The sequence below is a fragment of the Citrus clementina genome, unplaced genomic scaffold, assembly GCF_000493195.1.
Source record: "Citrus clementina cultivar Clemenules unplaced genomic scaffold, Citrus_clementina_v1.0 scaffold_6, whole genome shotgun sequence".
NCBI lineage: Eukaryota > Viridiplantae > Streptophyta > Magnoliopsida > Sapindales > Rutaceae > Citrus > Citrus x clementina.
The window spans coordinates 9,027,563-9,055,380 of NW_006262139.1; the positions used below are offsets into that span (position 1 = coordinate 9,027,563).

The 27,818-nt window shown below is 32.9% G+C and overlaps 3 protein-coding genes across 4 annotated transcripts; 1 reads left to right on the forward strand and 2 right to left on the reverse strand.

Annotated features, from left to right (window-relative positions):
- The first annotated feature begins 3,888 nt into the window (after nucleotides 1–3,888).
- LOC18038012 (ALA-interacting subunit 1) lies at nucleotides 3,889–7,085 on the forward strand. Its single transcript, XM_006428608.2, has 8 exons — nucleotides 3,889–4,097; nucleotides 4,345–4,403; nucleotides 4,496–4,570; nucleotides 4,825–4,941; nucleotides 5,111–5,181; nucleotides 5,672–5,969; nucleotides 6,457–6,746; nucleotides 6,890–7,085. Exons 1-8 carry the CDS (start codon nucleotides 4,046–4,048, stop codon nucleotides 6,951–6,953), a joined length of 1,026 nt encoding a protein of 341 aa, XP_006428671.2. The 5' UTR covers nucleotides 3,889–4,045; the 3' UTR covers nucleotides 6,954–7,085.
- A 264-nt stretch (nucleotides 7,086–7,349) lies between these two features.
- On the reverse strand, nucleotides 7,350–15,817 carry LOC18038395 (peptide chain release factor PrfB1, chloroplastic). 2 transcript variants are annotated; one of them, XM_006428609.2, is made up of 7 exons: nucleotides 15,497–15,817; nucleotides 15,147–15,218; nucleotides 10,553–10,773; nucleotides 10,183–10,386; nucleotides 9,429–9,644; nucleotides 8,499–8,685; nucleotides 7,350–7,876 (listed from the first exon to the last, which is right to left on the reverse strand). In XM_006428609.2, the coding sequence occupies exons 1-7, from the start codon at nucleotides 15,672–15,674 to the stop codon at nucleotides 7,572–7,574; spliced, it is 1,383 nt and encodes a 460-aa protein (XP_006428672.2). In that variant the 5' UTR covers nucleotides 15,675–15,817; the 3' UTR covers nucleotides 7,350–7,571. The 2 variants fall into 2 exon arrangements, with proteins under 2 accessions (XP_006428672.2, XP_024037980.1); XM_024182212.1 differs by lacking the exon at nucleotides 9,429–9,644.
- Nucleotides 15,818–18,735: 2,918 nt separating this feature from the next.
- Nucleotides 18,736–27,750, reverse strand: LOC112097336 (protein FAR1-RELATED SEQUENCE 1-like). Its single transcript, XM_024182521.1, has 4 exons — nucleotides 27,659–27,750; nucleotides 26,620–27,190; nucleotides 26,452–26,523; nucleotides 18,736–18,792 (listed from the first exon to the last, which is right to left on the reverse strand). The coding sequence occupies exons 1-4, from the start codon at nucleotides 27,748–27,750 to the stop codon at nucleotides 18,736–18,738; spliced, it is 792 nt and encodes a 263-aa protein (XP_024038289.1).
- Between the last annotated feature and the right edge of the window lie 68 nt (nucleotides 27,751–27,818).

Consider the following 27,818-nt stretch of genomic DNA (forward strand, 5'->3'; position numbering starts at 1 on the left):
TCTTCGACAACCCAGTTCACGTTCTTATTTGTTATGCTTCGTTACTTACGTATGATCTTCCAATAGGTATAGGAAAATACGCTTTTTTGTTGATTTTTTGTACTAGTTAACGAGCTCAAATATATATATATTAAGTGGGAAGAGGAAGAGATTGTATTGAAAACCTGTAGTTGAGGATAAAATTTAAGACTAGAAGAGAAAAAGTAAATCGATTTATTTTAGATTAAATCAATAACATTAGTTTTGAGAAATGAATGGATACAAAACCTAAAAAGAGGGGAAAAAAAAGGTAAAGAGATGAGGGTAATTTTAGAATTAAGATGAGATTTTTGAGAAGTGATGTATATATAAAAATATTTAAGAGGTGCATTCAGTAAAGGGGTTTTTTCAGGAACTTAGAGAGGTGTCAATAGCTCCACTCATTTGTTAAAGAGCATCTATACCCAATTTAGGGTTGGCGAATTAAAGGTTTGGTTCGGGGTTTGAAATAAGGGGTAGGTCTGGGTTGGGCCCACTACAGGCTTGTGTTGGGCTTTTTTTTTTTTGCTTATTTTTTTCAAATTTTTTAAAATTGTCGTAAACTTAAAATAAGTTAATAATAATTAAGTTGTTATAATGAACAATAAATTAAAAAAAATAAATATTTAAAATAAAATAATAAATAAAGAAAATGAAGCAAATAAAAATTTAGAAATTTAATTTTTTAGTACTGAATTCTCTAATTCAAACACTCATTTTATAAATTAACACTTAAAAGAGAGTTTAACGTTACAATTTTAAGTTTTTTAATTAATTATTTATATATAAATTAGGAATTTATGCTTTCTTTTTTATTTTTTTCCTTATTTTTTAAATTTGAATTTACATATTTTTAAAAAAAATTGGAAGGCTTGGGGTTGGCCCATGCTTCTTTTTTTTTTTAAAATTCTTGTTCAGACCCTCATATGGGAGCCCCGAGCTAAAGTCTAAGGGAATGGGCCGGACTAGTCCGGGTTTTTTTGCCATCCCTAAACCAATTAGCAATTTAGCATTGGCAACTTGACACATGGTTCAATTGAAATCCTACCCCAAAAGAATAAATCAACAAAGAAGGGGCTACCACAAGCACACATAGGGATAAGAATTTAGTACTGAACTGAGCTTTTAGTAATCGTTGAATCAACAGTCCGAATTATTTAAAATTTTTCCTTTTTATTTCTCTTTCCTAACAATCATTGATTTAGTAATAGAAAGAACTCAACTCAACAGTGAATCCTTATCTTTTTCGAATAACATTCTTAATTTGACTTAAGGTTAGTTTGGTAATATTATAATTTTTAAAACAATTTTTGTTAGTTGTATTGTAGAAATAATCAGTTGTGTAGAAAAATCAGTTAAATCTCACACAATAATATTTATTTTTAAAAGTACTACATTTTAAAGTAATTGTATGTACTTGCTAAATTTTATTATTAAACTGCAATAAGAATACAAATTTTGAGATGGATATAATATTGAAAAAAATTCATGTATACACTTATAGTCATGTATATATACTATTTTTTTTATTATTTATATACAATAATTGATAACTAAAATAGATATTTTTATTTTATTATATCACTATAATTAGTAATAACAATCTCTTTAAATTTAGTGATTTGATTTCCTAATTGAGTAAGAATAATTTTGGTTTTCTATAATATATATATATAAAAGGATGGATATGGAATTTATTAAGTATAAAATTAATTCTCAAAATTAGATTTTAAAAAGCTACTCCTTCCTTATTTTAAAAAAATTTGTTGTATGATAAAGTGATTTTACAAAGAGTGATTTTTAAAAAAATTTATCAACCACCAATTTTTTTTTTTAAATCGCTTTTAATCCTCTAAAAAGTAATTCCTAAGAAGTCTTTAATTCTGTACACATGGGGCCAACCAAAGAAAATGTTTATAAAATATTTTTAATTAGGTTATGGAAATTCAATGACACGGTACGGTGCCATACAGCATGATCAATCAGGTTAATCAGTAGATCTGTTAAGAATCAAATATGAATTACTAATAAGCAGTGGCGAAGCCACTAAGGGACTTGTAGGGGCAACTACCCATGCATGTTCCAAAATTTCCAAAAGATGTATTCTATCTTGTTTAGTATGAAATTATAAATTTGCTGCGTAATAACATTGCTTTCGAGCATAACAACAGCAGAGGAGAAGAAAAAACAACATTCTAGAAGTCCAGAGGACAAAAATAATTGTAAATGTATCAAATATTGGCATGCAAATATTATAGTAAATCTTCTGACATGTTGTATGTTATATTCCTTGTTTGCATTTTATGTTGCTAAACTGGATTTAATATTTTGACTACTCCACTGCTAATGAGTTCAAAATTTTCAGGCTAGATAGGCACATATTTCTCTTCCAAAAAGATATGCATGTCTTTTCTTTTTTTTTAAATAATTAAGACTTCTCTTGTATAGATGGCGGATCAGCAATCTCCTAAAAATAAAATTACTTTTATACTCAGTAATATATATCTATTAGATTTGATATAAATTAATAGATGATATTTATTGAAATTAAATAATATTTATGAATTTTTAATATTTTCTGTTTGTGTGAACTCCGCTTCAAATCTTTCTCCCCAATATTTTCTTTCTCCCTTTGCAGTGCTGTCTCTTTGTCCCCTCTTCTCCCTTTGTCTCGCTTTCTCTACTCTTCGTCTTTGTCATACAAAAAAACTTAGTAATACTGTAAGGGGAACAGTGAAGAAAATTAAACCTCAAATTTAATATTACGTAGAAAAGCAAACCAAAATTAGATTGGTTGAAGTCTTGAACATTTGGTCCCATGTCCGTGAATTCAGTGAACATGACATAGAATGGAGCGTTTTCTTTCGTTTTCAAAACTGAGAAGAGGGTTGCCAGATGAATTTGGAGAGTAAAAATTTTTTTGTGACCAAGAGAAAAAAAAATCAGAGATTAAAAAAATAAGAGAAGAGAGAGAGAGAGTGAGCTCGACAAAGGAAGAAGTGAAAAGGGAGATATAAAATATTAGGGAGAAAGATTTGGAGTGGAGTCTACACAGAGAGAGAAAATATATTAAAAATTCTTAAATATTTAATTTCAATAAATTTAATTCATTGTCCATTGATTCATCTCAAATCTAATGGATATCAATGATTGTAAAGCTAAAGGTATTTTTTAGGGGGCTGCTATCCATATACGTATTTGTATATGTGTATGTATATGCGTGTGTGTATTTGTGTTATTGCTTAAAAGATAGGTGCATGCAAGGTTTAAATTAAGAGATTTTTTAATCTCCTATCTCTCTCTAGATTTCAATACATATGGTCAACAACAAAAAAAGGCTTGAAAACCATTCATCATTCCAGGCAATAAAAAAATTTTCTGATTCAGTTTAAAATCTCCGCCCATCAAAATTCTTTGCGGACTATAAATGGTAATAATAACCCCCATTCTCTCTTTATTTTTTTTTTAATTGCATCAAAGAATACAATAAATAAAATCTAATATATTTGCCAAGTTTGTCTCAACGTATCAATGTGTCAAAGTTGAAATACAGTCCAAAAGCCTAAACCTAAAAAAGTAATAAATAGTTAAACTCTCACCTATGAAAAGAGTTAAACCTTATGCTTATATATATATATATGTGTGTGTTTTAGACTTTTTCCTCAATATCCTTCAAATAAATAAAATTTAAAATAAGGACAATAACACTAACAAACATATAGTAATAATCTCCGAAAGTAATGAAACAAATTCACAGAATTCTCATTTGTCTGTTCTATTTGGCTGTGTCTTCAACATCCTGCAAAATTAAGAATAATTTCCATCAGATTATTATTTTCTTTTTTTCTGGATAGAAAAAGATAAATAAAGGGAACAACTTTGAAAAAATTTTCTCTCTTTTTAAGTTTTTATTACTACTTTTTTGACCTTGTCTTCAGGATCCATCAAAATGAAATAAAATTTCCCGTAGAAATCCTTTTTTTTTTTTTTCCCTGTTGGCCTGGCAGATAGAGTGCTGATCATTAAGATGCCAGGATCCGATAGCACTGCTCACAGATCCAAATCAAGGAGACCAAAATGTGAGTTCCTTTAATTCTTTTTTTTTTTTCCTTTTTTTTGTTCCCTTTGCTTTGCAATTTCTGTATAATATGAACGTTGATCACGGTCACTAATCTTTACTGTTTCCCGAGAACATGTTTTTCGGATAAATTCTGAATGGAAAATTAATTTGCTTGTTATGACTTTTGGCCAGAAATTTTGTGTTTTACCAAATAGAATTGATATAAAATCAACTACTTAAGTTAATTAATTTTTTATTTGCTGCAGATTCTCAGTTTTCCCAGCAAGAGCTTCCTGCATTTAAATTAATTCTCACGCCAGGATATGTAAATATTAATTACGGGCTCTCTCTCTGTTTTTCTTTTTTTCTTTATCTATCTATCTATCTTTAAATTCAATTTCTCTTGATCTTTTCCAGGTGATTTCAACATTTATCGTTGTTGGATTAATCTTCGTTCCGATCGGTCTTATTTCGTTGTTTGCTTCCGAAACTGTACCATATTTTCTACCAATTTAATTTTTATTTTTTTGTTTAGATTTCTGAATTTTCTTTCTTAATTTTTATTTTTAATTTTTTTTCCAAAAACATAGAGATTAGCTTCTACCACCGCAAGATTCAAATTCGAATAATGCTACTTAAAAATTACCCGTCCAATTCTCTACCAACATTTCAAAAATTTGTTTATTAATCAACTACTATTCATGTGATATTAAACATAAAATTATCTTTTCTTTTTCGGCATCCAGGTGGTAGAAATTGTTGATCAATATGACAATGAATGTATTCCTAAAGATTTCCGGGACAATAAAGTTGAATTTATCAAAAACAAACTAACTAACAAGTCTTGTACCAGGACTTTCACTGTAAGTCCAATTTTTTTTTCTTTATTTATGTGTTTATCTCAAGATTTATGCAAAATTCATAAAATGTACATAAATTTTTCATTTTGTTATCATTGATTATTGTTTAAATTTAACCCTCGCACTCGACGTTATTTCTTTTGCTGACCTGCATCAAATAGATTTTTTTCAGGTTCCAAAGCAGATGAAAAGCCCTATATTTATCTATTATCAGCTTGAAAACTTCTATCAAAATCATCGCCGGTATGTAGAATTTATGTAATTTCACAAGAGTAGGAGTAGATCAAGGATTTGGTATTTGGTGTCTTTAGTGCATTTGGCTTCCTCAGATTTGTATGATTTTGTTATAGCCTACTATATTTTATAACTTCTTCATCACAGGTCTCATATGCATGCATGTTATTAGCCTCCTCAATTTTATTGTTACACTGTTACAGCCTACTTTAATTTATGTTTCCTCCATTATGGCTTTTCCTGATTTACAAGGGTTCAAATTTTGTATATCCTATTCATAATATTTAAGCAAGGATGAAATTTGCTTAAACATATTAGTTGGATGCTAGTTGGTTCAATTGTTAAAATCTTTTGTTATATAGAAGTTATTTAGAGTTCGAGTTCCATTCACATAGATAGATGGGGAGTCTAATTTTTATTTTTATTTTTTAAGGATAGGATGAGAATTTAAATATTATAATAATTTTATTAATTTGAGAGTCTGAATTTTTTGAGACAGATATGTGAAGAGCCGAAGCGACAAACAGCTTCAGAGCAAAAAAAATGCTGCACATATAAGAGAATGCAAACCGATGGGGGAGACAGATAATAAAGATCCAATAATTCCATGTGGGCTAATTGCATGGAGTTTGTTCAATGACACTTACGGATTCTCTGTAAAAGGAAAGGATTTAAAAGTCAATAAGAGAGACATAGCATGGGGAAGTGACAAGAACTACAAATTTGGAGCTGATGTCTTCCCTAAAAATTTCCAAGTTGGTGATGTTGGTGGTAAAAGCCTTAATTCTAGCATTCCTGTAAGTATATATGCATTCTTAATTATATTTAAAAGGGATGAAATTGAAAATACACCAAAGCCATGCATGTTTCATGTTTGGCACCCTCAAGTTTGAAAAAGTTCTGTTTCAGCCCATTCGAGTTTATAGCTTTTACGTTATGGTCTTTATTGTCGCCTCCTCAATTTTACTCATTTTATGTTGTAGCCTGCCTAAGGATTTATGGCATCTTCATTATTTTGGCCTGGGCAAATCCTAAGTTCACTGTATTACGTTCAAGTTTTTTTCCACAAACTCCTAACTTGTGCTCTATACAACAGAAATCTAGTGATCTAAAACAAAATGTTTGAGAGTCTAACCAAATGGAATCATGGGCTCCATATGATTTAATTGTTGGTGCATCCTTTGATGTATGGGATGTTTTCATTGTCTATCAGTTTCTTGCCCGTTTATTTTATTTTTCTTTTACTGTAATATACATTCTAACTGGTGATTTTGTTGACAATAGTTGTCTGAACAAGAGGATCTTATTGTTTGGATGAGAACCGCAGCGCTGTCAACTTTTAGAAAATTATATGGGAAGATAGAGGATGATCTCCAAGCAAATGATGTTATAACAGTTGTAATCGAGAACAATTATAACACATACGATTTCAAAGGCACAAAGAGTTTGGTGCTTTCAACTACAAGCTGGATTGGTGGCAAAAATGATTTCTTGGGCGTAACATTTATTACCATTGGTGGAATTTGCCTGTTCTTGGCGATAACCTTCATACTTTTATACGTCATCAAGCCACGGTGAGCAAATTGGTTGAACTTGAACATCTTATATGTGGCAGATTACCCAACTCTTTCATTGACAGGATTCACTCACTATTGTACAAATTAGGTCTCACAATTGCACAATCTCATAGATTTTTCTAATTTTTCTTCTGCTGCAGGCCGCTTGGGGATCCATCATACTTGTCTTGGAACAGAAACTCAACTCCAACACCAGGAAGATAAATTAAAATTTTTCAGTTGTTTCGAAGTTTGTTCAAAATTTTCGGTTTATTGATTTAACTCCTCGTCATCTTTCCTGGATAAATATTCGTTTCCACATCATTCCAAATTGATCCAACTCAATTTTAAGCTGGACTGTGCAATCTAATTATAATATATAGTTGTATTAAATTTATAACTACCTGCACTTTAAAATCAGAATTTTAGACATCTTAAATTGCAAATTTAAACTAGGTAGTGCAGCCTGTTTGTGTTTCATTCTGTTTCGTCTAAGCTTAAATTTACATTTTAAAATATGTGGACATCCGCACTTGAGAGTTTGTATGTTCTATAATATATATTTACTCTTAATATATTTTTATTAATTGCTTTCGTTTTGAGAACATGGACATGAACAAAAATAAAATATCTCCCTATTAAAACATAAGTTGGCTAGAAGATGCAAAGTCTATTCTATGATTTCTGCCCCTTACAGCGTGCTGGTAAAATAGTCGAGTCCGAACAGCATCAGGAAGATGAACAAATTTTAGAACAATTGTTAACTCTAGCAAATTTACACTAATCTATAAGAGTTTTATTTTACAAACATGGAGCAAACAGAAGTTATTCAATAACCAATTGCTAATTAGCATCACTAGCAGAAAGTGACATACTGTATTTGTATTTGAGGTAAGATTTGATAAACGGCTCCAGTTCCCCATCCATTACAGAAACGATATCAGATGTCTCATGGCCAGTTCTTACATCTTTGACAAGTTTGTAAGGATGAAACACATAGTTTCGTATCTGCTGGCCCCATTCAGCCTTCACTGCATCCCCCCTTATTTGCTTGATTTCGGACGCCCGTTGCTCCTCAGCGATTACCAAAAGCTTAGCTTTTAATTGGCTGAGAGCCTTAATCTTGTTAGCAAGCTGAGATCGCTCCTCTGCAATGACGTTAAGCCAGCATCATTAGAAAGATACAGACCACTCAAATGCAGATTTAGTCGAAATCAATATGATAGTAGGCTATACAAAATTCCATAGGCAGATATCAAAAGCATGAAGAGAAAGAATTTAGTTTAAATCTAAATCATAAGTGTTGGTCAAATCTATTTCAGGTTTCAGTTTCCAAAACAAGATGATTGTGAAGAATAAAATATAAGTCACAGTTTAACAATGTAAGGTTTGCACACTATAGGTCTCCGGCTTTCCTAAATGGTGCTCTTGCACCAGTCTCCCTACAAACATTTACCATTACGTCATGCGATGATCAGCATAAAGCTGAAATCATGGGAGTAAAAGGTAGATCTTTGAACGTAATCCTTTTTGTCCCCCTTTCTAAAAGCCCAGAACCTATCATTTATTATGCTCTTTAAATTCTGAGGTAAAAGATGAAGTAATAATTAATGGGCAATCACAAAAGAAAATAGCTAGCGAACTGCATGTGAATTAGGAAAATCTATTATTCATGAACAAGAAAGAATATACTTATGGTTTATAATTCCCGCATATAAGGTTAAGTAATCAAAAGAGCACAGACATTAAAGGGCTTGTGGCTAAAAGTACCTGTACAGCGAACAGTGACCCCAGTTGGAATGTGCGTGATTCGAACAGCGGTTTCAACCTTGTTCACATTCTGACCTCCTTTCCCACCTGCCCTTGAAAAACTAATTTCCAGGTCCTCCTCAGGAATTTGAACATCCATTGATTCTTCAGGAAGAAGAGGCATGACTTCAACACCAGAAAAGCTTGTCTGCACACAACGTCAGATTAAAACATAAAATGCAGGCATATTTGACTGATCAATAGACTCAGAGAATTTTCATAATATCTTTTAACAACATGCTACATTTCCATCACAAATTTCAGACTTTTTAGAGTCGTTCTTAATATGGTCACCGTGAGAATGCAGAAAAGCTATCATTTTCCAGGAGAGCTAACAGCTAATAATTGCAGGTCTCACTCAGAACATGAAAAGCACGCTGAGGGCATACAGTTTACAGAAAATTAATGATCATAACAATCTTCAAATACACTCTATCCAATGAACTTAGCTTATATTTGACCAAGGAACTGACAATATACTACAAATATTGAGCAACATTGTGATAAAGCCTCAAAGAATACAATATTGGTAGTTTACATTGGAGTAGTCATGCAAATCATCTATCTAATAACCAGTTAATAACCATGGTGGCGTAAACTTTCTCCCGATAAAAAATTTAGAAGAAACCAAATAGTAAACAATTCCTTCTTCCTCAAGATTCTAATGTCAGGACTGGCACACTCTGTCCTTGATGCTGTCTTCTTTCTCTTAGTTTTAATGAGACAACTCGAGTTGTTTATTTCAAGAATAGGCTGGATCCAACTAGCTGCAGTCTTTCTTTAACACTCTTGAGTGTCAAGTTAAATTTCAATAGTTGTAACTCTAAGGTAGTAAGCCATATTTCATCTTTTACTAGACAACAACAGAAAAAAGCTCCCATGCTAACCCACCTGACGAAGGCCTTTGGCATTGAAAGGAGATTGTCGCACAATCCTGTGTGTTCCTTTCTCACCAGACAGATAACCATATGCATAACGGCCTTCCACTTCAATTACAGCTGACTTAATCCCAGCTTCCTCTCCTAATGATTTCTCAACTACTCTTGTCTTATATCGTTGCTTCTCTCCCCATCTCACATACATCCTGAGAAGCATGTCAGCCCAATCCTGCACTGGAAGTAATCAAAAAATTGAAAAACAGGACTAGAGTTTTTCTAATTTACCTTCGACTCTTCAGATTGCAGAAATAACTAAAGTAACAAATAACTGGACTGCAAGCAAATTAAACTACAAAAGGATGATCAAGTCCATCTCAAATTCTAAAGGTCACCTAGTTACAACCAACTTTCACTGACTTCAAAATGCAAAAACATCATAAAATATCAAGTAGAATTGATTCTGGATGCCTGAAAGAAAGTCAGCTGATATTGAAGATCAGTAAGTCCATCTGGTTGGTAGATACCATCCAAAATTGCAGGGAACAGTTAGTCCAAGGTGAATAAGGTTTGAAGGAAATTACGAAAAATTTGGTGAGATTTAAATCATAAAAGTCAGCTTTTAAGTTTCTAAAAGTTCAACTTGAGAACCCGTTAGACAGGTAACAAGCTAAGGCAAGGTTTTAGGTAAACGTTTCATTATTCCCGTCCAACAGAGAAGATTGAAACTAAAGTTTTTTCCATTTGCCCAAAAACAAATAACTATTTACCTGTGCATCAGTTCCTCCAGCACCAGCAGTTATAGAGATAACAGCACCTTCTTTGTCATAGGGACCGGAAAGAAGTTGAGTCAACTCAAATCGGTCCAGTGCCTTGTTTAATTCTTTAATGATACTGGCAGCCTCTTCAAGAAGTCCAGCATCTGTGGAGTCCATCTCCTCTGTTAGCTTAACTATAGTAACAGCATCATCCATCTGCACAGAACAAAATTTGATCAGGTAAACAAACTATTCGATTAAGAAGTGCAAGTATTATAATGACATAAAATAAGTATCACCATGATACCAAAAGTATAGTTAATTTGAAACCACTATCATGCAATTTACCACACTCGATATAAAATATGAAATGTTAATGGACCTTGGTTTTGAAGTCAGTGAGTAAGTTTATCTTGTCTTTAACATCTGTCAAGGCCTGGAGGGTTTCTTGTGCTTTAGCACGATTGTCCCAAAAGGAGCTATCAGCTGCTTTCATCTCCAGCTCTGCAAGTTCTTTTTCTAGTTGCTGGAGACCAGCAGAGGCTCTAATCTCTTCCACACGATCTGAGGCAGCTTCCACATCCTTTCTTAAGTTATAAAAATCTGTCAGCAATAAAAGAAAATAAGAAATTTATAGTGCATTGCATTGAGCAAGTTTCATTAGATTCAAAGCCCATCATTCATATACAAGTACTACGAAGGCAACAGCACAAAGGTCACGCAACAGACTGTTTCTGTCCAGGTGATTACATGTTGTAGACAGTCAATAGAATGATTGTTCGAATCAAGAAACACATCACCAACAAAATTGTCGAATTATGACAGTTGTTCAAAATACTAAACCAGACAAGGCTAGGTTAGAAGCCGAAATAATCAAGTCATTTCATCCCAAATTAGGAAAATCAACATTGAGTTTATAACAAATAAATCCTGCTTTTGGCAAGGCTTATTTGAGCTATCAAAGAATTCGCCTTGTTTGGAATTTGAATAGGATAAAACAAAAGAACTTATGGGTTCCCAAATTTGTTTTGAATTGTTGAGAAAGGGACCCACACAAAAAACTGCAAGTTAAGCAGAAACTAACTCTTTCCCTTTCTATGTCATCAAAACGGGATGTGTATCACAAATAAATAGGTAGAAATTAAACCAACACGATCCAAAGCAATAAATCAACCACAAGAAACATGGATTCTTACGTGAAAAACCCCATTTGGGAAAAATCATGGGACCATGGTTCCATCTAATATTTCACTCTATATTAATGGGATTATAGCACAAATTTTTCTCTAGATAACATTAGAGGCTAACAACATCAAAAATCTTAACAATCTTCATCTACAGTAACAGTTTATTGTCGGTTATTCTAACAAATGGGTATCTCAAGCTACAACCAATGAGAGGATAAAATAAAGATCAAGACAGTAGGAATGTAAAAGGCGATGCCAGGAACTTATTATCCAAAGTTGGGAGAAAACGGAGTTAAAATCTTCTTTCTATTGTCCAATCAAATACTGAAACTCTTGTCCCCAAAACCAAAACTTATGCTTTTTGTCTTCTTCTGTCTCACTTTTTACGCTATGGTTGCTCTGCTTGCTACCGCTTCACTTATTCTTTACATAGTGCACCTGCTTTGCAAACATTATATAATGGCAAATACTTAGCCCCGCCAAGTTTCATTTACTTACCATTTCTGTGGGCTTTGGGCCAACTATATGAGATTGACGCAATAAATCTTGCTTCTAAAAGGAGGACTATCCTTATTTTGTTAACAAGAATTTTTGTTTTGGCTTTTCCCCACCTTGCTTTTTGAAACAAGTGCATTTATCTCAAAGGAAACTATTTCAACACTTTTTCTTCTAGATTCTTCATTCTGCAACCTATCTATAACCATATCTAAAGTTAATTTCTCATTTTGTGCTAAATCATTTACTAACACCACTAATGGTGATTATGGCCATGTTCGAATGGGAAATGAGGGAGCATCTAAGACTATGGACATATGAGATATTTGATAAGAAAACTATGTTAGTTGTGAGCTGTTACTTAAAGATGTCAGACATATATCAGAATATTCGTCTTAATTTGATCTCCACAGGCAAGCTTGATGATGATGGCTATTCTAACTAATTTAGTGAAGGAAATGAAAACTCACCAAAGGCTCTCTAATGTTAGCTAAAGGAATGAAAGTAAACACTCTATGTGATAGAAGCTAAGATCAAGAAAGATGTCGGTGTAGCTGTAAAAAATTCGAACATTAAAACATGGCATAAAAAGATTTGTCACATCGGTGAGAAAGATTTAGAAACTTTTGTCAGAAAATGGTTTCTGCCCAGCTTTGCAGGTATGTTCCTTAAGACATGTGTTTATTGCTTAGTTGGAAAGACACAAAGAATAGCTTTTAAAAACTTTTTTTCCATCTAGAAAGTCGCATATCATTAATTTGATTCACACTGATATTTGTATGATGCAAAGCAGATCAATAGGAGGTTCACTTTATTTTGTAATTTTTATTGACGATTGTTTTATAAAAATGTGAACTTCTGCTTTGAAATCTAAAGACTAGGTACTTGATTTTTTTTCTTGATCTAAACTTCTATTACATAGAGAATATTCACTTTTCTTCCCTTAGCTAACATTAGAGAGTCTTTGGTGAGCTTTTATTTTCCTTTACTAATTGGTTAGAATAACCATCAAGATCAAATCAAGGCAACATTTGGTACATGTCTGATATCTTTAAGCAACAACTTATAGCCAATACTATTTTCCAAACAAATATCTCTTATACCTACAATCTTGGATGACTCTCATTTACCATTGAACATGGCCATAATCATCATCAGTAGTGTCGGTGAATAGTTCAACGCTAAATGAGAAATTAACTTTGGATATAGTTACAAATAGGTTTGTAGAAGCAAAAGTGTTGAAGTAGTTCTCTTTGTGTTAGATGCACTTGCTTAAAAAAAGTAAGAAAAGCGGGCTCGAAGCCAAAGTAGAAATTCTCATCAATAAAATAATGATAGCCCTCTTTATAGCGCTAAAATTTGTTAGGTTCATCTCATCTAATTAGCCCAAAATCCTCACAAATGGTAATTAAATGAAGCTTATGGAGGCTAAGTGAAATTTGTCATTAAATTAGGTTTGAAAAGTGCATGGATGAATCAGTGAAACAACATTAAGCGTAGCAACTATAGCATATAAAGCGAGAAAGAAGAAGACAAGACGCTTGAGTTTTGACTTTGGGGACAAGGATTTCAATCTTTGATTGCACAATCAAAAGGCGGTTTTAATTCCGTTTTCTCCCAAATTTAGAGGGTAAGTCCCTGGCTTCACCCTCTATGCTCCTGCTAGTCTTGATCTTTATTTTATCCTTTCGTTAGTTGTCACTTGAGATACCCACTTGTTAAAATAACATACAGTAAACTGTTACTGTAAACCAAGATTATTGAGATTCTTGATGTTGTTAGCCTCTAATGTTATCTAGAGAAGAATTTGTGCTGTAATCCCATTAATATATACTGCGGTCCCACAATTTTTCCCGACTTGGGCTTCCCATATAAAAATATATGTTCCTTGTGGTTGATTTATTGTCTTAGATCATATTAGTTTAATTTCTGCTTTTTTATTTGTGGTACATATTCGTTTTGATCACACAAATAGAGAAACAATTAGTTTCTGCTTAACTTGCAACTACTTGTCTGAGTCCCTTTTCCAACAAAGTGGTATCAAAGCATCAAGCCATGTATTTTTATTACTTGTGTCGTTGAGATAGAGGATTCTTCAGTTATGCCTGATTAAATTGAAGTCATGAAATTATGATATTTACAAACTAGAATGGAAAATCTGTTTTACATAAAAGATTTGCATGAACACATTGAAGGCGAATATAGTAGATCTATCGATTTAATTGATAAGAAATTAGTTCAATTGAACCAAAAGACTGTGGGTATCGTTAGGTCACGGATTGATCAAAGTATGTACCACCATATCACAAAGAAATTGAGGACTGATGTTATTTGGAAGAAATTAGAAACATTTGTGAGCAGTTGACAACATAGAATAAAGTTAATTTGATGAAAATGCTTGCCAACTTGGGATACAAGGAGGGCTTCAGTATAACAGAACACACTAGTGAGTTTGAAGATTTGGTTGATTATTTGACTACTATGAAGATTATCCTAGATGATAAGCTACAAGCATTATTTTTGCTTAGTTCGTTGCCTGGTTGTTAAGAGACATTAGCGGTATCAAAGTCCAGATTCACCAACATCTTAGTCGAACAGTCTACTAGCGAAAACGAGTGTCCATGCTTTTGAACCAAGGCCCAATATGTGAGGGAGAGATTGTTGGGTTGTCCTACATCGGTTGTGAACTGGGTGGGTAGTGATTTTATAAGTGTGAGGGAGAGCCTCACCCCTTAGCCATCTTTTGGGGTTGAAAGAGACCCAAAACCGCCTAACATGAATTCTATCACTGGGATTCTTACTTAGTATAACAAACATAACAACACAATGAAGTATCAATTTATCACCTAATGGATCTAACTTTAGCGATGATCACCTTACATAAACATGAAAATTAATCCCATTGTTTAACTCAACAATGACGATAACCACTTAAACTCTTATGGACCAAAGGATATACTCGCTACAGGGCATCTTAACTCATAAAGATGCTCCCACATCTTCCATTAAGTTTCCATCGAACAACTATTCATATCCTTTGATGAAAAATTAATTTTAGTGGGGGCCAAAAGAGCACGAGTGATCCAAACCACTAAACAACATCATAACCAACACAAAATTTATACTAAACAATCCATTACCAAAACAGAAAACCTAGACATAAATTTGAACAGATACACAAGTTACATTCATTACCGTGCTCTACATTTTGAACAAAGAATTTATAACATTACATAATCTAATAAATTAATATAGAAATAAAATTGGCATCAGATCAAATTACTATTAAAGTACCTTGCATAACCCATTCTCTTGTATCGGCATTCACCTCCGCGCTCAATTGGCTCTCCTGTGCTGCTTGTCTAACTGATTCAAATCCACATGGATAAATTTAAGCACATTAAGTTTCCAAACTCAAATCAACAGCTTTAAAAGTTACTTCACAAACAATGAATTTCATTTTCGAAATACAAAGAATCCGTTCAGTTTAAAACAATAAAAAATTGTCTACGACTACTCAACTCAAGCATTATAACTAAAAAAACAAAGGATACCCACAAAAATTAAAGATAAATTACCAAAAACCAACAAAACTCGAGCCAAAATTGCCAAAAGAAAAAGCGAGAGAATGGAAATTGGCGTACCAGGGGCAGGCGAGAGGAAACGAGAAGAGGAAGAAAGAAGGGTTTTGGAGAGAGTGGGAATTAGTGGAGGCAAAAATGGAGAGTTTTGAGAGTGAGATGATTGGTGGGGTGGTGATGGTGGTGGTGGTGTTAATGTTCTGGAGGGTAGGCTGAAGAGAGGTCGCAAGAGAACCTCCATAGCCTTTAAAGAGAGTTGAGTTGCTGCTTTCTTTTGCCGTTTTAAGAGAATAATTGGGTGGTGGATGGAGAGATATTAGAGAGACAAAATACTTCCCCTTTTAGATTGGATTTACATTTACCCGCCAACTCGGCCTCACTCTCACTTCCTTTTATTTTGCTACTGAATTTTGAGACTCAATAATGATGCATTTATGTAACCCACATGGGCCATAGCCCATAGCACCACTGGTAACTTTGCTCACTGCCAAAATCACCAAATACGACACCTGTGCCCACGTAAAAGGGTTCGTCCTAACTGATTCGGTTCAGATTGGTCCTGCCTCAGACCAAACCAACCAAAACGGATCACTGAAGAAATATATAAACCAAACCCAAACTAATTTATAGAACCAAAAATAAATAAATAAATAAATCAGTTCGTTTCCTTTCCGTTTAGTTGTATTTGATTTAAGAAATTTGAAAATTTTTCTTTTGTATTAGTCAAAATTTTAGACTTTTCATCTTAGTTTGATCTTTTTTTCTTAGCTCAATTCATGATTTATATAAAAATACTAATAATGTAAAATAATTTTATAATAAATAAATTTTTTGTTTATAGAAAAATAATAATTTTTCATTTTTCTAAATTTTAAATAGTGAATTGATCAGTTCTTGAATTTTTGAATCGTTTGATTTTACTCTTAGAACCATATTAACTAAGTAATTTTTGTTCGATTTAACAAAAACTAAATTGAATGCCCACCTCTACTAGTACATAAATTAAGATTAAATCTATAATTTTGAGAATCTTTTCTCTCTTTACTCTTTAAGCTCATCTTCTCCATTTGTTGAATCTCATTTTCTCTTTGAAGCGCTAAGATTTCACCATTTCTCTCTAGAACTCTTCAACATCTCCATCTTTTAAGTTCTTAAAATCATACATCATTCAAGCATCTCATTCCACCATCAAATTAATCGTCTCCTTTTGCACCTTATGTTGTTTCCGTTATCACTTTCTCCACGACATTCACCATATGAACCTTTCTAAGTTCTTCCTTTTTACAAGGACGACCCATGAAGAAGTGTGGAAGCACTCTCCATGGAATGAAGAAATTCACATTATATGTCTTATCTTTCTGTTGTGTGTAATCAAGAAATTTAATTGTATTTAGAGCCCCCTCAAGAGAGTCTCGGTACGATCCCGAAAGCATCCCTAAGGGCAACCCCAAGAGCCCCACCAAAAGGCAACCCTTCAGGATGACCCTAACTTATCTAATCACCATAATATTTGATGATCAAGTGCCTTAAATTACCGTCTCCCATCATCCTTAGGTTTTTTTTAACGTTTTTTCGGTCCATCTTGGAAGTGCAATAAACGGGCCAAAACTTTTGGCATTGTCTATGGGAAAATTTCATTTCTACTCCCATGAGGTATTGTCTAGCTCTCTTGCAATTAAACCCTAATCCAATGACCAAGTAGCTGTTGGACAGCAAAAAAGGAGCATGGCCAGAAGAACTCCCATAGACAACGCCTTATTAGACAACGAAGAATATCGTAACAGGGGAAATCACCTTTTCCTTATCATATGGGACGGATGCAGCATCTTAGTAGAAATGTGTGCGCCAACTCATAGGATTACCCACTTCAAGGAAGACACAAATGAAGAACTCTTTGCTGGGACTATAGACCTCTCAAAGGAGAAAAAGTTGGACACAGCCATTAAGGTTGCCACCTAGGGACGGAGCTTGAGTCCTGGGTGGCCAAGTTCAAACTTCAAGTGTTGATACGGGATTGATTTTAGATAGTTTTTTCATTTATAACTGTGATGTGGTTGCCAAGAATTTGAGAATTTTACTTGTAACTTCAGCAATTTTGAGTACTAATTGAGGTTACTGTTACAAGGAAAAAATAAAATGAAAAACTAATTAACCAAAAAATCAAATTAAAGAATTGGGTTCAAACTTTACAAACTTTTGAAGATTACTTGCTATTTTGTCAGAATGAACAAGCAATTAACAAAATAAAAATCAAAGGGTCACCCTGACTTTATTTCATAAAATATAAAATTATATTTTCATCCTAGTTTATAAAGTAATTTTATATGGCCAAATCAATATTTTTTAACTTAATTTTTTATATTTTCTTTAGAAATTTCAAAATTTTTTCAAAAGGTACTGTAGCCCCCTTTAGTCTCCAAAAACTTCCGCCTCTATTCTGACTTACCAACACTAGATCACTAAGGTAGCGTTTATATGCTTTATAATAGACCCAGAAGCTTGCCCAGAAGTGCACATGAGGCATATGCCATAATGGTTTCATAACAAACTTCACATGTTATTATACTTCATATGTGTTGCTCGTGTTTCATTAAATCGAAAATAGCAAGGCTATTTGTTGTTTCAATCAGAAAAATCAGTATAAAGCAAAATGCAGACTTAGTTTGTCATTTTGCCTAAGTCAAATAACACCTACAAACGCACGTAAACTCTGTCATTTCAGCATTAGTTGATTTGCTTCATTGGTTACTAAATAAATCTCCATCTTGAAACTATCAAACCTGATCAATTTTCGCGTCTTTTCTATACAATTTAGAGACTACACAATCCAATCAACAAGTAAACTTTGAATTTAGCTATGGGAACCACCTTTATAAGTGTTAGGAATTTAGATCTATTAGAAATAGATATTGGTAATTAAAAACCAAAAATTAAGAACTTAATTTTTTTCAGAAGTACTGTTCACGGTTACTGTTTACTGCAACTGTTCACCACGACTGTTTACAAATACTGTTCATCCGCATAAAAAATATTAACTTTTAAAAACATAATAAAATGCAGAAAATAAATGACATGGAGATTTTTACATGGTTCGGATTAACCAATCCTACATCCACGAGGCCACGCCTAGATGAAAAGTAATTTACTAAGTTGAGATGTTACAACCTATGGATTTACCAAACTTAAGACTCTCACTTATAGTTTATCACCATATAGTTTACTCAATCTTAGACTGAATCTGCTTCTCTTGAATAATCGCTACCCCTCTTGATCCACGATCCTCAAGGCACTTCGCAAAGTGATCAATAGCAATTCTTCAATTCTTCAATGTCTAGTGATCCAAGATCCACATAGACTCTCTGCAGAGATGAACAGAAGATAAGAAAACAAATCAACACAACATGATGCACCAAATCCAGATTCTCTAGGGAGGAGGCCGAATTTTGCTTCTCTGCTTTATGGTCTGTGTTGTGCAATCTTCAATTGTGAAATACCTCTCTTTATATAGGCACTAGGGTTTCACCAAAATAGCAAGTCTTAAAAGACTTGGATTCTTTCCAAATAAGAGTTTCTTTCCTCTTATAATTCTCATGAATCTGAATAGGAATAAATCTGATCTTCTTGGCTTGCTTGTCTCCCAATAATATCTAGAGCATTTAATGAACTTCCTATTTGAACCAACTTCTTGCTCTAAATAGATCTCATGTGCCAATTATAAAATCCCACCATTAATTGACTTGCTAAATTAGACATCTAATTAAATGAGGAACAAATATTCCTAATAAATTGGAATCTCACTAAATTAGGAAATTAATAAATTAATCCATATTACAAGATATGCAATAAATAAATTTTCAATTTAACTAGACTGACCATAAAATGCCAACTCTATAAATTTTGGACTTAACAATAAGCATGTCTGTAGGATTGCTGTCAGTATGAACATTTACCATTTTGATTACTCCTTTAGATATTTCATTTCTTACAAGTGAAATTTAACATCAATATGTTTGGTTCTTTCATAGTGAGTTGGATTTTCACTCAAGTATACAACATTTGAGCTGTCACAATGTATTTCAACAATCTTCTAAAGCATTTCTAACTTAGCCATCAAACCTTTGAGCCATAATACTTCTTTCATTGCCTCTAGAGCAGCAGTATATTCAGACTTTGTTTTTGACATGGTAATAACATTCTAGAGGTTTGCTTTCTAGTTGATAATGTAGCCATTCAACATGAACATATAACCTATTAAGGACTTTATTCTATCATGATCACCAACAAAATTTGAATCTATAAAACCCATAATCCACTATTCAAACTGCTAATCTTCTATACAACAACTAATATCCTGAGTACTTTTCAAGTACCTCATTATCCATTTAACTGCCTTCTAATGCTCCTTACCAAGTGCTGCAATGTATCTACTTACAATGCTTAAAGCACGTGATATGTCAGGTCTTGTTAATGTTAGCCTAAATGGGTACACATATTGTAATTTTTATGATAACAAATATGTGTCTTAAGTGATATGATAAATATTGTATTTCACATTTTCACTGGTTCTTGAAGGATAATATTTATGCAAGTGAATCAATTGAAATGAAGATCAAGACACTCAGCGGACAACGGTTCGATCAAGAACAAAGTTTAACTCAACGGAGTCATTATTACGACAAAGTCTTGTAACGTTGTTATGATTTAATATATGCATGATTTAACATTTGAGAAGCTCAAGATTTTTTTTAATAAATCATTATTTTTTATAAACCAAAAGGTTATATATAGGACAAGTATTTTGTGGATTTGAGTATTTTTTAAATTTTGGATTAAATTAAAAAATGTTGAGAACTTTGAAATCAATAGGCATTATGGTAAAAAAAAAAAAAAGGAAAGAAGAACCTCTTTAAAAAATATTATAAAGTTTTGAGTCATAGCATAATTTCAAAAGTTTTGTGGAATAACAAGCTTTATTTAGAAATTCTGAAATTAGATCTGTTTGCAAAGTTTTATGACGTTTTGCGCATTAGTCAAATTATAGAAAGGTTGGGCAAAAATATAATTTTAGAAAATGGTGTTACTGTAGCATCATTGTAACAAAATTCAAATTGCAATGGTAACTTGCACTGTACTTAGTGGCGAGCCAACTAATCAAGAGGCTAGTTGCTTGCTTGCTGGTTTTGTCTATAACGACTAATTTTTGTGTCAAAACTATAGAAACTCAAATCCAATTCAATTTTAAAAACTTTTGCAAGAAATAACAAGAGCATACATTATATTTTGAGTTTCCATTTCGCAAATGATTATATATTAAATGTCCATTGTGCTATCATTTGTAATCCACTTTAAAAGAGAGTTATTTGTTGTAATTTTTATTTCTTTATCAAATTTATGAGAATTTGAGTGTGAGAAACACTTGGGTTAAGAGATTAAGGGATAATCTCTTGTTGTAAAGGTCATTGACACCTTAAAAGTCAATTGTAAGAACTTGAAGCCTTGGAGGCTTGGATAATGAAATCTTCTAGCTTAGTTTGCTTGGAGGCGGGGATTGTCGAATCACGTAAAAATATTTATGTTTGCTCTCTCTTCTCTTACCCTTTTATTTTTTAGCACTATTAAATTTATTTATTTTTATTTTATTAAGGCATTAGATTAAATTGTTGTGTGGTTTGCTTAGTTTAAGTTTTAAAAACCCAATTCACCCCCCTCTTGGGTTGCATAACTAATATTTCAGTTAAGACCATAGCATATATTATATACCCTACAACATGAGCATAAGGAATTTTTGCCATTTTACCCTTTTCTTCATTTATTTTAGGAATTGCAGATTAGATAGTCAGAAATGAGATGCTGATGGTGTCATTACAGACTTGCAACGTTGCATCCCAAAAGTGTCAAGCTCTTTATTCAAATACTTCTCTTGCAAAATAATCATTGTCCTTTCTCTTCTATTTCTCCTTGTGTCCATGCCTAAGATCTTCTTAGTATGTCCAAAGTATTTCATATCAAATTCTAAGTTCAACAGCAGCTTTAAGGCTTCAATGTCATCTCTTTGTTCACAAGCTATCAATATATCATCTACATATAGCAATAAGTATATATAGAGATATGTTCTTAATAGCTTGTAATATACACAATGATCAAAACTACATCTCTCAAATGCATGAAAAATCATGAACTTATTAAACTTGAGATGCCACTGCCTAGGGGATTACTTTAATCCATATAGTGATTTCCTCAATAAACACACATAATCAGCCTTCTTAGGATCCACATACCCTTCTGATTGAATAATTAGAATCTCTTCTTATAGTCTCATATGCAAGAAAACAGTTTCAATATCAACTTGATCAAGCTCTATGTCATGAACTTTTATCAAAGCCAATAACATTCTTATAGAAGCATGACTGACTACATGTAAAAATACTTATTTAAAGTCCGCTTCTTTCATCTAAGTATATGCTTTAGCTACTGACCTAGCTCTAAATCTCCTAAATTCAGTAGCTATTAATCTATCTTTGATTCTAAAAATCCATTTATAGCCAACTAATCTTCTGTTGTCATGTTTTCTCACCAGCTCCCAGGTGTTGTTCTTATAAACACATGATATTTTCTCATCTATAGCCTTTTGCCATTCGAACTTAAGTGTGCTCTAAGCTACCTCTTAGCAACTTCTTGGTCTTCATCATTAATTTCATGTGAAATATCAATTGTATATGCAATGAGATCTACAATCCCAACCCCTTTGTATTCAATAGGCTTCTATTTTGACTTTCCACATATTGAAAACATTCTTTCCATTAAACTTCTTTAGATCAACTTTAGGAGTAGCCAACTTGGATTTGATCAAAGGACCCTACTCTGATACCAATTGTAGTGATTGAGAAGCAATGCAAATCAAGATTCACCAAACACTACCTAAAATCTTTAATTTGGACACTACAAGATGCTTAGAGGATGATTTGAATAGCTAATTAAGAATCTTAAAATGAACAAAATGATGATTAAATCAAAAGCAATTAAAACAACGTAAATCACTAAATAATTATAGAATTTAGCCAATTAATAGTTCAGCCAATTTGTATTAACCTGCATCCATGAGAGGAAAAAATTGATTAGCTATATCAATTAACTCAAGTTTCTTTACATAGAGATTTATAAAGCTTAGTACAAGGAGAAAGATCACTCTTTTTTTCTCAAGCTTTCTATCTCTCTTGAATCCTTTATACCTCTTTGTTTGTTGCACTAAAATCAAATATGAAAATAGCTTTATAACAAACCTAGAAGCTTGCCCAGAAGTGCACGTAAAGTGCATATGCCATAATAGTTTCATAACAAATTCACACATCATTATGATTCATGTGCATTGCTAATATTTCATTAAACCAAAAACAGCAAGGCTTTTTGTCATTTCAATCAATAAATTCAATATAACACAAAATACAGACTTAGCTTCTCATTTTGCCTAAGTCATTTAACTTTGAAAAACGCACATAAAATTTGTCGTTTTAGCATTAGTTGATTTGCTTCACTAGTTAGTCAACGTATTTGAATTCCATAAATTCCTATAGATAAGGGAGGACATCTTCAATGTGGGGTCCCACCTCCTTAAATGATAATTATTTTGCATTGTCATAGGGATTAATGAAGCAACCACTTGGATGAGGTGATTATGCATTTCTCAATGAAAAAGATTTATTTAGCATTTCTCATTTACTTTTAAATTTTTGAATGTTTCCTTTAAATTTCTAAGTAGTGAGTGAACAAATGTTAATGTGATGAAAAATGATGTTTGTCCCAGGTCAAACCCCGAAACTAAACAAAACAGCGTCGTTTTGTTTAGTTTTTTTTTTCTTTTTTGCTTCTCCAAAACGTTGCTGTTTCTGATGGACTATTTTGAGAAGAATTAAATCTCTTCCTCTTTATTTCTTCCTTTCTTCGTTTCACATGGGAACGAGACAGATAGAAGACCAAGTTGGTCTTGTTCTGTTTGACCGTAAATCTCTTCGGTGCTTCGTTTCTTCAAAAAACTCATTACTTTCCTTCCTCGATGGAGGTCCAACCATTTGGAATCCACCACGACCGACTCACTGCCACGGTCACCGTCAACGCTGGTAACGCTAGTAGCTGAAACTTGTTCGAAAAATTAAACTCACGAAGAGGCAAAGTTCACAACCTGAGGTAATGCTTCGTTTTTTCCTCTTTAGGTTATGGCAAAATGGGGACGATTTGGTTGATCTAGGTTAGGACAGTTATGATGAAAATTTAATATCATTGCTCTGCAAGTGCTAAATTTTCTTAGCTATTGTCATTCCCATTTAATTAATTTTCGACTGAATTTGGATAGCTATTGTCATTCCCGTTTTATTTAAGTGTGTTAATGATATGGTCCCAATCAGATGCTTGCTAACAATTGCAAGTAATATAGTTATTCTGCTTTTGGTGAGAACGACCACAAACAAATATTTAAGATAATTTCTCCATGACTCTTATTTCAGTACTAGAGCTTATTTATAACAGCAAACGTAACAATACTTTGCTTTGTAACCGAGATTATTGGCTCAAATCTAGTAAATAAATTAAGGATAATATCGCCTAGCTATAAACTCGCAGCAGAATTCAAATCAAATGTAACAACCAAGATTTGATTCCCTGCTAAATCTGCAATGATCACTTGATGTGGTAATCCAACCGTTATTGCTTCGGTAAGCATCCACACACAAACTTTACTTGATACATGTCTTGAATGTGCCATGCAAGGCTTGCATGGGTTACGTAGCTCAAGCATAACCCTTATACTTTTAGTTAGGCTTGGGTACTCTCAATGATCTTTTTGGTTCTTTATCAATTAAATTGCAATTGATTTTCAGCTGAATTTGGGTACAATTTTGAATTTGCTAATGTTGAGGTTGAGGATGAATGATGATGAAAAAGAGATTTTGCTCTGGAAGATTTCGAAGAGATTTCTTATTTGAGTCAATTGCAGTTGCTCTGTCTGTTATTTCCGGGCTTATGCAGGTGCTCTCTGTCTGTTATTTATGAGCTTATGCAGCTGAAACTTATCTGTTATTTCTTAGCATGAGATATTTCTGATTTGAGTCAATTGCAGCTGCTCTCTGTCTGTATTTCATGTACTTTTTTGAATTAATGTAACCGAGTGATGAGGATTAATATTATTGATGGAATTGGAGGCTTCTATTTTATCTCCAGTTGTCTGTTTATAGATTGTGTGCATTTTGGTATATAGATTGCGTGCATTTTGGCTTGGGTTCTTTGATAGCCTTTCTGGCATATTGCTTGTAGTTTCATATTAGCTGTTGGGTGGTTGCTGGTTGGTTGCTTGTAGAATTTATTGATAACTTTGTTGAACTTTTTGAATTTGGGAAGCTACGCGAGACAAATGTAGCCTTTCTGGCATATTGGTTGTAGTTTTCACATTAGCTGCTGGGTGGTTGCTGGCTAGTTGCTTGTAGAATTTAGTGGTAATTTCTTTTCATGTTTCAGTTTTCATGCTGTTCATATGTTACAGTTTCCAGTTTTCATGTTGTTCATATGTTCTAGTTTTCTTTTCTTTTAAGTCTGACTAACTGTAATTGCAATTAAAATTTGAATTGGGTAATTTCTTTGGCATTATTAACTATAATTGTTTCCCTTTTTGGGCAGTTTCTTCGTAAGAAACTATTAACCACAAACAATGTCATCCGAGTTAAGTGAGAATCGAAGCTCATTGCAAATGTGTAATGGATGCGGTAATCATATGGAGTTGTTAACGTCACGCACAATAAAAAATTCAAATCGCAAATTTTGGATTTGTAGAGGATGTAAGAACTTTCAATGGGCAGAAGATCGTAAACCTAGCGAAGAGAAAATAGACTTGTTAGCGGATGAAGTTAGGAAGTTGGCCTTAGAGATCAAGTTTTTGTCCGTTAAATTTCACTTATTGCATAAAGAACTTAAGCGTATGCGAGAACATGAAGTGCAGAGGCGATTGTTGGACGACGAACTTCGAAAGAAAGAAGCACCACGATATGATTTTATTAAAATACTGATGATTGTTGTATTATGTTTTCTCTTAAAGTATTATTTTTAAGTTGTTTCAAGTTAAAGACTTGTAGACATATGTAATAGCATTTTCATGTTAAATATAAGTTTTCGAGTTGTTTGACTCTCTTGATTTAATTCACAGTATTATGAAATTATAATTTGGCCCCAAAAATTCTTCTCAAAATTATACTATAGCCCAAATCATTCTAATATTTTCCAAATGAATCCATTTCTAGCATTTTGAAAATAGACTTATTAATTCACAGTATTATTAAATTATAATTTGGCCCCAAAAATTCTTCTCAAAATTATGCTATGGCCTAAATTATTCTAATATTTTCCAAATGAATCCATTTCTAGCATTTTGAAAATAGACTTATTAATTCACAGTATTATGAAATTATAATTTGACCCCAAAAATTCTTCTCAAAATTATACTATGGCCCAAATCATTCTAATATTTTTCAAATGAATCCATTTCTAGCATTTTGAAAATAGACTTATTAATTCACAGTATTATGAAATTATAATTTGGCCCCAAAAATTCTTCTCAAAATTATACTATGGCCCAAATCATTCTAATATTTTTCAAATGAATCCATTTCTAGCATTTTGAAAATAGACTTATGAACTCCAAAATTTAAAAAATGTCAAAATACACATACACCAAATTACATTAGTTCATTAGTTGAATAATACATAAAACATAAGTATAAGCTAACTTCGATCACATGCTTGGTTCATTAGTTGAAAACTCCCCTTGATTGGCCTTTTCGAAATTTTGTTGCGGTACATGTTGCAAGTGTACATGATGAGCTGGACCGTAATTCATCTAATACTGATAGTAAGGGGGAAAAATGCATGTTGTAGGGGTGTTTGCTGTGGTTGTTGTTGTACCAAAAAAAAAGAAAAAATTAAACACAAATTATCAAACATATGACAATGAATGGAAATAACAAATAAAAAAATATTACCATAGCCATATTGCTCTCTTGTGTTGGGATTGTAGTAGCCACCTGAGAAGATAAATCATGTATCTCTGCGTCCTAGAAGTGCAGTCAACACACATTTAAAGTATATATTAAATTGATTTAAAATGAATGTATTAAAGTATTAAATTAATCTAAAGTATATACAATTACCTCTATAGTTGTGTTTATCGAAACGTTGTTCGATTTCTGTTTTGGCCTCTTAAATTGCTTTTGCTTTCTTTGATAAGGTGGACGACCTTTACGCCGAGTTACCACTGGATCTTGTATGTTACTATTGGATCCACCATCAATGGTTGTATCGTCACCGTCACATCGAACATTTAGAGATACATCCTTCATAACTTTCTCGATCCAACCCATAATGTTTCTATGACTTTCTTCATTTTTGGAAGCTACCTCAGCAACATCATAAAAAATAGTGCACTCCTCTTTATATCGCTGATGTTCAATGCTCGAACTCCGTGCATCATAACTGACTTTGACTTTACTAGAGAATCTCCGCACATCTTTCCTCCATCTTCGTAGGATATACTTTTTCGGCAGTAATTGCACACGGTTACGTGACAACACTGCGATAGCATGTTTGAAAAGAATGCCCTTATATTCAAACATTGAGCACATATAATGAATTTCACCTTTATCTTTTTCAAAAATGACTTTAAAAGTCTTTTCTCTACTCTTTTCATCGTTTTCAATAACTTCATATTCTGACCCCCCACAACTGAAAACCTCACAATATATCTTATTCACCAGCTCCTACTGAAATTCTTGAAACTTGAAAATAGTGTACACTTCTTCAATTTGCTTTTCCATTGCAAAACTGGTACATGGCAACCGTTGGCTAAAACTCCGTGCATCTGCTTGTCATTCTTTCTCAATTTTACTTTCCATTGCTTTCTTATATTTCTCCACAAATTGCTTCAAAGTTGTTTTTGAGTTAACATACCCATCAAAGAAAGTATTTATACTCTCACTACACTGAGTGGTTGACATTCCAGCTCAAAAAGTAGTTTTCACGAATGCTAGAACCCAATGATTTCTTTCCTCATATAAACTATTCAACCACTAATTATTTCTAAGATCATATTTATCTAACATGTCATGCCAAGATTCCTCGAATTCAACAGGAGTATGTGAATCATAAACAATATAAAGCAATGAAACTCTAATGGCATGATATTCTGCATACCTTCCCAACTTCTCAGGCACATTTTTCAGTATATGCCACAAACACCATCGATGCTTAGTGTTTGGAAACACAATCTGAACTGCGTTTTTCATCGCTTTATCTTGATATGTAATGATTCCAAGGGGAGGATAACCAGACATACATGATAGTCATGTGTTAA